The following is an 11,697-nucleotide window of genomic DNA, read 5'->3' as shown; positions in this document are numbered from 1 at the left end:
GAAGAAGGGGTGTGGTGTAACCATCCAATATCTGTGGGCAAAGTGGTTCCCATTAGCTAGATAAATATTTGTTCAATGAATGAACTAGTGGTAGGAACAGGGGTAAGATGTGGTAACTGATTCATTTGGGGACAAGAAAAAATAGAGATGTCTGAGATATTGATTCCAGATAACTGGGAGACGAATGGTGACATTAACAAAAACTAGGGTTGAATGGGAAGATGCTGGGATCTTTAGGAACAGGCTTGCTCAGAGGTGGACCTACTATGAGTCAGAGAATCAATGGGCAGAGAAGTGAGCAGCATTCCAGGGCAATTGCTGAGTCTTTCTTTCATACCACGGTCATTTCCTGAGTTCTTACTGGTTCCAAAACCTGCTGACGGCCCTTGATTCCCTACATGCCTTCCCCTCTCTCTCTCATTCAATATTTTGTTTCTCTCTCCCCTTCTTCTCTTTGAGTTTTCCCATTTTCCTTTTTTTCTAGTACTTTTTCTCCCTATCTCTTCCCTATCAGATGGATGCAAATTTCCCATCATCTTTGACTATTTTTTTTCTTGCCCCCAACCCAATCAGTTAAACATCCTCTGTTTTCTCCCGCCACTTCATTCAGCAAACAAATATTTATTGAGTGCCTAATGTGTGTGTCAGGTGTCTGGATACAGAAGTGAATAAAATGGAAAAGCAAATCCTGCCTTTGTCATCCCATCCTCATCCTCATCCTCCTCATCATGCTTTTTCTTCCCATCCTTAGGGCTGGAGGTAGCACGCCTCACCACCTCCAATCTGTGAGTTATTCGTTTTTCCTGGTAATACACAGCTTTCAAAAGATTTTGATCATTCAAAAGAAAAATAGAGAAAATATGGAAGAGAAAAAAGAGGCAAGCGACAGAAAGAACAGGGCTCTTAATTAGCACTTACCCCAGGAGTCTCTTCTGACTAGCACATTATACTTCTTTTATTAACTCTTCTGTGTTTACGTGCAAAACTGGTTGGCTGTGGTCTGGGAGGCTTTATTTTTCTTCGAATGCCACTGGAGGTGTGGCAGGGCTAAGTCATATTAAAATAAACTGGCACTCGTTGAAGTGGAAGCCATGATGGTGGAGTACGATCTAGTTTACAAGCAAAACACTTTCCAGTATCTTAAAGGTGAGAACAGACAAGAGAGGAAGCAGATCGTCCTTTTTTGTGTCCCCTTAGATTTCTCTGTCATACAGAAGGTGGCTGGCTGAGTTTAACATGCGTGCATTTCACTGTGCTAACTACTCCTGTTCTATTCTTCAAAATACCTTTTCTTTTTTACAGCTACGTGTGAACCTGGATGCAAGTTTGGAGAGTGTGTGGGACCAAACAAATGTAGATGCTTCCCAGGATACACCGGGAAAACCTGCAGTCAAGGTCAGTGAAACAGACCAGGGCCCTAGTACAAACCTACCTTCCAGAAGCATTTCAATCATTGCAGTGTGGTTTGTGACACAATATAGTGCTCAGGATGTCTTTAACTCGAACTTCAGATGAAAGTGATTTCAGAACTAAAATTTTCAATCTCTTCTAGAAAGATGTAGAAATCTTTCCGATACTTTTTGTCAAGAGGCCAGATAACAGGTCTTTCTTTTCTCTAAACGAATATTTTTATTCTTTTTTAAGCTACCGAGGTAATGCATGTTTTCCACTCAAAGAATCCAACAGTGCAAAAAGGTTTAAATTAACAAGTGAAAATGTTCACCCCCGTGCTTACCCCAGCCAGTTAAGTCTGTCCTGGATCACTGCAGGCCTCAGCGTTTCTGATGGGCATCTTCTCATGTCAACGCAGACAGAGCTACCTCAAGCTTTTCAAGACTGTGTCCTAATCCATAGTGTGAATGCTTTTATCATTTATGTAAAAAATACTTTATTTAACCGCTATCATCTAAGTTGTCTCCAGTTATTTGCCATTGTAAACAATGCTAAATCAGACATCATTCTATGTATATTCTTGTACCCTGAGTGGGTATGTTTATAGGATAAATATCTACAGGTGGGATTGTTGGGTAGAATGACTTGCATATTTTTATTGTAATTGACATACTTTAAAAGGCAGTTTGTGACTTTTGTCATAGGCTGTTTAGCAGAAGATGGTAAAGAGTTTATTGATAATATTGAGAACTGTGGTTCTCAATCTGGGCAGTTTTGACCCCTAGGAAGAGTTTTTAGATTAAAAACAGATTCCCGGTTAGATTTAAACTTCAGATAAACAACAAATAATTTTATAGGGTACACATGTTCCAAATATCGCATGGGATATGTGTATACTAATAAAGTATTAGTCATTTATCTGAAATTCAAATTGAACTGAGTATCCTGTTTGCTGAATCTGGGAACCTTACCCAAGGGGACAGCTGAAGTTGTTTTGAAGGGCTTACTACTGGCATCTAGTGTCCGGGGATGCTGCTAAACATCCTACAGTGCACAGGGCAGCCCCCCGCAACGAAGAATGATTTGACCCGAATGTCAACAATGCTGAGATTGAGAACCCCTGGCATGAAGAAACCTGTAACAATTAAGAACATGTTCCCAGTTCTTTAACACAGTTGAGCAAAGAACAGCAAATCAAGTTCAACTGCCCTTAAGAAAGGTTGCCATGGTTCTAGAAGGAAGAATGGGGTTGCAGAGAAAGGCAGGCACCCACTCCACTCTGCCATGCCCAGCCCTTGCCACCCAGCCCAGAGGTTAGCCGTGCACACTGAAACAGCCTTTCTTTGAGCTGCCAGTCCTGCAGCCTCAGAGAGGAGTCTGTGAATCTCTTCTCTCCCACCAGCAGCATACAGGCCAGCGCCCTAGGGTGCTTCCTAGAACCACGTCCAGCTGCTTGAGAGAGGTGCATCAAGAATCGTGGTCTCATAAGTAATCATTCAGCTGCATCCCCGACTTGGAGTTTCATACAAGGAAACCTATTTTTCCAAATGTCTTAGATTCTGTACCAAGGCACCTTCTAAGAGATTTGGAACAGAGAAGAAATTTTTCATGCTGGTTGTCAAGTCTCAGTAAAATATTAACATTAAGGGAATGGTCCAGTTGGCTTGAGTTTGGGACTGTCTGTCTCCAAACCACAGCCTCCCTGCCCCGGGGCACCCTGATCAAAGGCCAGATATATCTGATCATGGTGACAGGTCTCAGCCCTCCACTGATGTCTTTCCCAAAAATGCTTCTTCCAAGAGACCAGTGAGTCGCCTTTGGGTTAGGGCCAAGTAGGGGGTAATCCTGGATTTCTCATTCTGTTCAGTCCCCTTTTGAAGCGATTAGGATCCATTTGGAAGCTGGTAGGGTGTAGGGGATGGGCAATGGAGAAAGGGCTTTCTACATGTCCAGCTAGGGTGTCAGAGAAATCTGCATACAAGGTCCTTTTCAGAGGCAAAAGCAGCCACTTCCTTATTTTCAAGGATACACTTTGCCTGCTGCCATGCTGAATTTTTGTCGTACGAGGAATGTGCTTGTTTTCTCCTCTTTCACTTCTTTGAGAGGTTCGGACACGAGGCACCCACATGACAGCATTTCCTCAACCCAAGGCTTCCTTCTGTATCATTTTTCATTTTAATAAAAAAGTTATTTATTCTGAATATTTAGAAGTTTTTAGAAAACACTAAAAAACGCAGAGAAGGAAGTCAGTCTCACAACCTGATTATTAGCATTTAGATCCTAGCCTCCCAGGCTTTTTTTTTTTTCTGGGAATTTTTTTATATAAATTTAGTTTGGTAGGGCCTCCCGAAATAACAACTGAGAGGTGGCTGTGCTGTCGGCATCTGTCATAGGTTGCCTGGGATAGCATTAAAGACAGTATTATCTAAATTGTGTATTTATAACTTTTTACTCAAGCAGTCCACACACAGAATCGTGTATATGTCAAAAATGTACAGCTCAATGAATTTTCAAAAACACCCATATTACTGGTATTCAGATCAAGAAACAGAAACTTAACAGCCTACCCCCTCACACTCTCGTCTAGTCATTTGTCCCCAACCGCCAACAACCACAGATTAGTTGTCCCTGTGTTTTAATGTGCATGTTGTCTCCAGCTTCTTCCACTCAATATCACATTCGTGAGCTTCATCCACTGATACTTGTAGTTGCAGTATGTTCAGTCTCGTTGCTCTGTAGTTTTCCTTCTCGCGAGTATACAGGTCGTTTATCCATCCTTCTGTTGGGAGTTTTCTGGTGAGCAATATCCATGTTTCTGTTGGGTAGACACCCAGAAGTGGAATTGCTAGGTCATGGGCATGTCTATATCTAGAGTTAGTAGATTCTGCCAGTTTTCCAAAATGGCTGTTCCTGTTTACATTCCCTCCAGCGGTGTAGCTCACTACGCATCCTCACCAATCCTTTAATGAACGTCAGAGAAAAAGCGAGTCATTGCCGCATGTCCCCACTCTCACAGGTGGGTTCCAGGGAAGCCAGCCCAGTCCCGTATCTGGATGTTTCTCGATTCAGTTCACCTTTCTCCATGTTCTAACTGCCCCCTGCAGATGTGAACGAGTGTGGAGTGAAACCACGGCCATGCCAACACAGGTGTGTGAACACTCATGGGACCTACAAGTGCTTTTGCCTCAGCGGCCACATGCTCATGCCAGATGCCACGTGTGCCAGTAAGTTTCAACAGCCAGGCTCCTCTCAGTCAACCTTTGAGGCTTGATGTTTGCCATATGATGCTTGGGCAAAAGTTGACTTGAGTGATCGGGGAAAAAAAACAACCAAATCAAATTTAACATCGCCTCAGGCTAAAACACTTTTGCTGCATCTTTAATTGTGGCAAAACACATGTAACGTGGAATTCACCATGCTAACCATCTTAAAGTATACAATTCAGTGGCATTTAATACATTCGCGATGTTTTACAACCGTCACCAGTAATTCCAGAACAGCTTCTTCCCCCCAAAAAGAAACCTGTGCCCATTAGCAGCCACACCCACCTTCCTCCCCATTGCCTCCGGCAATGACCCATCTGCTCTGTCTCTATGGATGTGGCTATTCTGGATACTTTTTAAATAAAAAGATAAACTAAAGAGAAAAATAAAGTATATATCTATACATATTCAGGGATGTGTTGAATTTCTTCAGGAAAATAAGCATGTTGAATAAAATCAGCATATTGTTTTAGGAAGGTGATAAACTTAAATTCTATCTTGACATGAATTCTTCCCATCGACTACCTTTCTCACGCCCCTTGCCCCACACTCAAAGATTAGTGACTCTTGTTGGAAATACATTGCGATTCACATTCCTGAAAAGAAAAGCCCTTCTGTGATAAAGAGAAACCCATGTGCTGTGGGAGGGTAAGAGTCTATATCCATTCCTTTATGGAGAAGGAGGGCTTTTCAGGTTTTATGTTGCAGCTGAAAGGTAAACCCATCCTCCCTGCCTCCATCCCGTCCTCCTTCCCCTCTTCCCATCTCTCTTTCTTCTGCTCCGCTGCCCCCCACAAGCCTGGAGCCTGTGCCTTCTGCCAGCTTCCTGTGGTTGCAGAAGTCTCACAGCCTTTCCAACCCATCCTGGGCTTTCCCGTGGTTATAAAATCTTGGCTAATGCACAGCTTACTACTCCCCTGGCTCGACCTTGCGCTGTCCGTCCTTGGTGAAGTGCCCCAACATCACAGGTCATCTAGATTCTTCGTTAGCAAGGAAACTGTAGAGATAAAGCAGGCATTCTAAGAGTCATTTAAAAAAAAAAAAAAAAACCTTACTGTTATAAATTAAACAGAAACCCACAAGAGACAAATCCATAGCTTAACAAATTGTAAAAGGCGAGCACCCATGTAACCACTACCAAATGGATCTTGACCAGAACTCCCCTCCCCCGTGGGAACCAACATTCAGGTTTTTATAGTAATCACTTAACATTTTTGAAAAGATATATGCTAATGGATGTTCCTGAAACATTTCTTGAAAGCCTAGTCAGTGCCAAAAAAGATATCTATCTTTCCTCCAATGGAAAGATAGAATTAGGTAAATTTTGAAAATTAATTTTAAAAGAAGATAACTAAGAGAAGGAAGAATAAACTAGAAATATAAGCATCGGTAGATATTGTTACATTACCTTGGCCTGTGTATCTAACCCTGTGCCCTCTTTGTCTATTTCGGTATACGTAGCGTTGCCCATGCCTCCCTGTTTACATATAGCTCAAAGTGTCCAGCTAGCCTTGGACCTCTCTCCCGGAGGCTGATTGTATTTCACCTGGCCCCTTACAGTCTGTTTTGTCTAGCTGGGCGATCGGCATGTTATAGGTGGGGTGGATGGAGAGAGTATATTCAACATGATCCCCTGTTGTAGAAACTTATGATCCACACATACTGGACCCCTGCTGAGGAAATGCATTTGTATAAGTTATGTTTAGCAATGAGTGCAGAAAAATCTAACTAAATTATCTCTAAATTATGCTAAAGTATCTCTAAATTATGCTAAAAAAGCCGGAGGTAGCAATTCCAGAACAGCTTAGCAAAGACTCAAGTGTCTGCCATCCTCAGGGTGTTGATTTCATTCTCACGCTTGTGGCCTCACAGTTACAATTTGGCTGCCCTTGCTCCGGATATCACATATACATTTAAGGTAAACAAGACAAAGGGGAAAGTGGTGATGCCAGTGAATGAACGCCTCCATGTCAGTCCCTACTATCATGCAGCAGCATCTTTTCCAGAAGTCCCATTCCTTCCAACAGACTCATCTGTATATCTCTTTAGCTACAACTGGGTCATGTGGCCACTCCTTATTGCTAAAAGGGAAACTGGGAAAAGGGTAAGTATCTGGCTTTTCAGCCTCGATGATGACATGGCAAGAGAAAAAGGGGTCCAGAATGGCTTTCAGGTAGTCGATCAGTTGTATCTGCCACATGTTTTAATACTGGCACCTAAAAGAACAAGCCTCATGACTCGAGTGATTCTCATTGAGGCTAGACATGGAGAGATTTCTCGAATGGATTCTTTTACTCCGATTACTCAGATTGATCACCTACATCAGAAGGCGCGTATCCTGTAGAGACCAGCCCGGTGACATACAGCAGTGATTGGAGCTCATGCAGGAGGAGAGAGAGTTGCAGTCTTTGTGAACTGAGGGGTGTGTGCCCCACCTAAGGACAGTCAAACTCAGTGCATTGGCCAACAAAACCGACCATGGGGCCACCAAAGCACCACCCTTGCCCAGATTCCATTTGGCTCTCCATCTTGTTCTTAAACAAAGAAGCTTGTCCTATAATACCATTCCACGTGTTATATTTAATGTCCCAGAATTCAGAGGTGGTTTCTCAGTAAGCGCTTTTTATCATCTTGGAAAAGTCTAATCCTTACCTACTCTTTCAGACTCTAGGACGTGTGCCATGACAAACTGCCAATATAGCTGTGAAGACACAAAGGAAGGGCCGCAGTGTCTATGTCCGTCCTCGGGACTCCGCCTGGCCCCAGACGGAAGAGTTTGCATCGGTAGAGCCGCAGGCATTGCCTCCACTCCCTCTCTTCCCTCGCCTGCTCCCTTGACTGGATTCCTCCTTTTTCATTTGTCACAATCTGCTTGCTGACTAGACATCACAAGCTCCTAAAAGTACAGACTTATGTCCATTTCTGTAACAACGTTTTTACCCACATTTGCTCTAGACACACTTTGGGATGCTAGAAAGAATACTTCTCTATTATTTTGGGGTTGTCGAATGCCACAGTGAAAAAAGGATAAAAATAATTTTATTTTAGTATATTTACCCTGTGCATTTTACTTTGACCACCAAATTGTATATCCTCACAGCACTGTACTTAATTAAATTATACTAAATATACATAATATTTAGAGCAAGGAGCACATAGCATTAATAAGAGATGTCAAACCAAATCAGAATGTTGAAAGAGTTCTTAATCTTTTTGATGTAAATAAGGAAATATCGGTATGATTTAATATTCTTATTTCCTTACTGCAGTAGAAATATTTTTCAGTCAAGATGCTGGATGTTTATCTTAAATGTACATAACTTTATAAACTGTATTTAGAAAGCTCAGCCAAATAGATCCTAGATCAGTTAAACACTTTTAAAAAAATCATGTAAATTAAAATTTTAGCTCTGCTCTTTGAGAGTAATCAAAGATTTAATTAGAATCACAGGGTTTAGAACTCTGTAGTAAAATAAAGTTTATATGACAAGGCTAATTCCTGCCCAAACTGAATCTAAATTCTCATCCATCTCTTCGATTTGTCGGGTGCTGTTTTTATTGGAAGGGGGAAGAGGATGTGCATGAAAAATAATTTTTGTCAGTCCATCACTGACTTATTATTTTAAGAATGCAAAAGAAACAATAAGCCAGCATCAACTTGTATGTTTAACCACAGATCCAAAATAACAACATAACATGCATTTGATTTGATATCCAAGAGTGAAAGCGAAGCCTGAGTCTTAATGGTTTGATAGACAGAGCTGTCGGCCCCTCTGATGATGTGACTCTCGATGGTAGAAAAGGAAGGAAGCCTGTTATTTGCCAAAGTTGCATCATTCCTTTATAACACTTGACCCACAATTTACATATAAGTGCATTCTTAGGAAACCACATTTCTGTTATTTGGGTCAGTATTGCAGGACTTAGAGGAGCTTGCTAATAATTCTTTTGTAAAATGAAAACTTGTAATGTTCAGATATTCAGCTTGCTTTAAGTGTACCTGTCTGTTTTCAAATTTTATATATGCTGTACAGTATACATAGCTGGAAAAATATTAATTCACTCAGCAGACATGAAGAGTGCGTGCACGTGCATATGTATTTCAGAGCAAGAGCGCTTTTCTTACTGTCTCTGACACCTTCTGGTTCTACATCCTAGATATTGATGAATGCACCTCTGGTAAAGCCGTCTGCCCCTACAAGCGAAGATGTGTGAACACGTTTGGAAGCTACTATTGCAAATGTCATGTTGGTTTCGAACTGAAATATATCAATGGCCGATATGACTGTATAGGTAAGATTTGGTGGTGTCTTTTCCTTTTCCCTCTCCCTACCACCTGTAGCCTTTCTCTAGAGCTGTTTGAACTCAGTCTATTAGTTGAACAATCTACTGTACTGACCAGTTTAACAACACAGAAGAAGTTACATATTTTACATTTCTGGCATTTAGGGAACTCTGATGACCTGAGTTACATGAAGCCAGTTCTGTAAAGTTTTAAAGTAGGGAAATTCAGTCTATATAGCTCTCTTATAGGAACAAATATCTTGAAATGATTTCTGTGGCCTTTTTAAAAAAATCGGTTGGTTTTGGTTTTTAATTTTGGATTTTTTTGTCCAGATGCAAATCTAAAAATGGGAACAATAAAGCAGTTTCTATATTTGATAAAAGAAAGAATAACAAGGCCTACTTAATCTCGATCTCGGTGATCTGTTCATGACCGTTGCCATGAAGGTGGCTTTACAAACAGGTGGAGGTAGAGGCACGTGCTCTTTCCTCTCTCTTTCAGCCCTGTCATATTTCAAGTTCCACATCCCGTCAGATATCCCCTTTCCAGGGTCACTGAAGCCACTCTGATAAGATTCTGGTATCAGTTAGCTATGGGCCTGATCTTTGTGAAAAAAAAAAAAAACTATTTTATCCCTTAGTGAAGGGATCCCAAGTCTCAATGAGCAAGCGAAGGTGGGTGTTGGGGGGCTCTTGGACACCTTCCCAGTACCCAGACATAACGTGGGATGGGGCCTGTCTTACAGCGAAGGGAAGTTTGGTCTCCCTGTAGAATCCTAGTCACGTAACGTGTAGCAAACATGCACGTGATGTAGAAAGCTAACGAACAGTTGGGGGAAAAGTAGGGTTTCTTTCAACCCTACACTCAGAGCGTCCCAGGACACGTCCTGTGTAATTGTGTTGGGGCGACACTCAGTTACTGGGTGTTGAACAGTCTTGTGAAGGTCCCACAGCTCTTCTCTCAAATCTTCTCAAACACAAGGGCTGTTCTAGGCAGACTGGTGAACCCCCTACAGACCCGCCCAGCTCTGTAATCAGTGATGCTGAGTCACACAGCACAAGCCTGTTCCGTGATACCTACAGGGAGGTCCCACAGGACAGGGTGCAAAGTCATATGGAGAGCTTCCAAAGGAAAGAAATCTTTGTGATTTTAAAAGTGATGGAGATTAGCATCCGAGCTCCCTTTGCGACTAAATTAAAAACAGTAGGCTATTTTGTGTGCATATGTCTACAAAAGCTGCAGCTCGGCAGTAGGGTGGAGCAGAGGGCGAATGAGCCTCTCACCTAGGTGGAATTCACAAACTTTCCTAGTCTACATCCAGCAGACAAGCTCGGACTAGCCTGACCCTTGCTCCTGGCAGTCTTTGAACAAAATGCCTATGAATTCAGGTGATGTCAATGGTTCTTAACCCATCTTGTCCTTCTTTGCTTAGGAGTTCCAAGTCCTTCCATGTATAGAATTTATTTTCTGATATTGTGATTTAGTTCTAAATTAAGCTGATGAAAAAGTTAAGAAAACAACCTAAGCATCTTATAGATTTCAGCAGTATTGATCAGCAGATAAAACGGCCGTGGGGGAAGTGAGCTGCAGACACACTCCCTACATACTGGGTGTCAGGCAAGCCGGGGCTCTGCGCCAAGGTGCTGAGAATTTTACAGCTTGCAGTTCTCAGGCCAAACTTGGTTTGTTGGCCATGTTGGTGGCTGGCCCTGGAGCTGCTCGAGTGTAAGGGATGATAGTCTTTCAGCACGCCGTGTTACTACAAGTTTGTTCACAGGATGTTCACATTTTTAGATGTAAATGAATGTGCTGTGAATACCCATACGTGCAGCCTCTACGCCAATTGCCTCAATACCCAAGGATCCTTCAAGTGCAAGTGCAAGCAGGGATACAAAGGCAGTGGACTTCAGTGTTCTCGTAAGTAGCATTTGGTCATGATATCTTAAGCATTCCCAATAAAAGCATTCTCTCCATGTCTCTTTACTCCCTTCATATATTTCTCTGTCCATCTGTCCATCCGTCCATCTCTCTCTCTCTCTTCCTTCCTTCCCTCCCTGATGCCTCCCCTTTGACTGTGCATGCAGTATTTGAAAATTTAACTCTGCCTCAGTCTTGTCTTCTCTGCTAATTGGACCACATCTCTAATACTTACTGAAGTCGTAGGCACTAAAAGAATAGCAAGAGTTATGAATATTTTTCTCGTTGCAGCAGACTTTCAAATATTGAAAATAAGATGTAAAGACAAATGACACTGAGCAAATGTATCTGTCGGGATAGGCTAGATTACGGTGCAGGAACAAGCAATCCTAAAATGTCAATCCTTAGGACCACAAAAGATTTTTAACCATGTGAATGAGGACTTTTTCCAGAATGCACAACTAAAACAAAGTATGATGAAGCTGATGTCACTTTATCTGTCATCCTCAAACCTGGATTTATATTTGTAATATGTAGCACAGAGTCCCATTCTTCTTGCTCATAAGTTCCTTAATGCTTAGGTGGTAAAATCTTAAATTTATAAACCAAATGTATAACAATAGAATGCTACTGCTATTAACATCTACAACAGTAATCATTTATTTCTTACTCATGCTACGTCTGAAGAGAGTTATCAGGCTGTTTATTTTCAATGTAGTCACTTAGGAACCCAGACTGACAGAGGTCCTACAATCTATGGTACCAAGGTATCAATTTGAGGCCTCAGGGTCTGTCACAGCAGGAAAAGAAGTATGGACAATCACGCCCCAGCTCTTAATT

General features: G+C 41.8%; 1 protein-coding gene across 1 annotated transcript in view; it reads left to right on the top strand.

Annotated features, from left to right (window-relative positions):
• Window positions 1-11,697, top strand: part of EGFL6 (EGF like domain multiple 6) — a 40,582-nt gene that overhangs the window by 10,296 nt on the left and 18,589 nt on the right. The window contains exons 3-7 of the mRNA XM_006917730.2: window positions 1,303-1,395; window positions 4,497-4,616; window positions 7,320-7,439; window positions 8,814-8,948; window positions 10,735-10,857. Of these exons, the coding sequence (XP_006917792.1) occupies window positions 1,303-1,395; window positions 4,497-4,616; window positions 7,320-7,439; window positions 8,814-8,948; window positions 10,735-10,857 (591 nt within the window). The remainder of the gene's footprint in view (window positions 1-1,302; window positions 1,396-4,496; window positions 4,617-7,319; window positions 7,440-8,813; window positions 8,949-10,734; window positions 10,858-11,697) is intronic.

This window comes from Pteropus alecto, unplaced genomic scaffold, assembly GCF_000325575.1.
Source record: "Pteropus alecto unplaced genomic scaffold, ASM32557v1 scaffold477, whole genome shotgun sequence".
Taxonomy (NCBI): Eukaryota; Metazoa; Chordata; class Mammalia; order Chiroptera; family Pteropodidae; genus Pteropus; species Pteropus alecto.
This window is presented reverse-complemented; position numbering and strand designations above follow the sequence as displayed.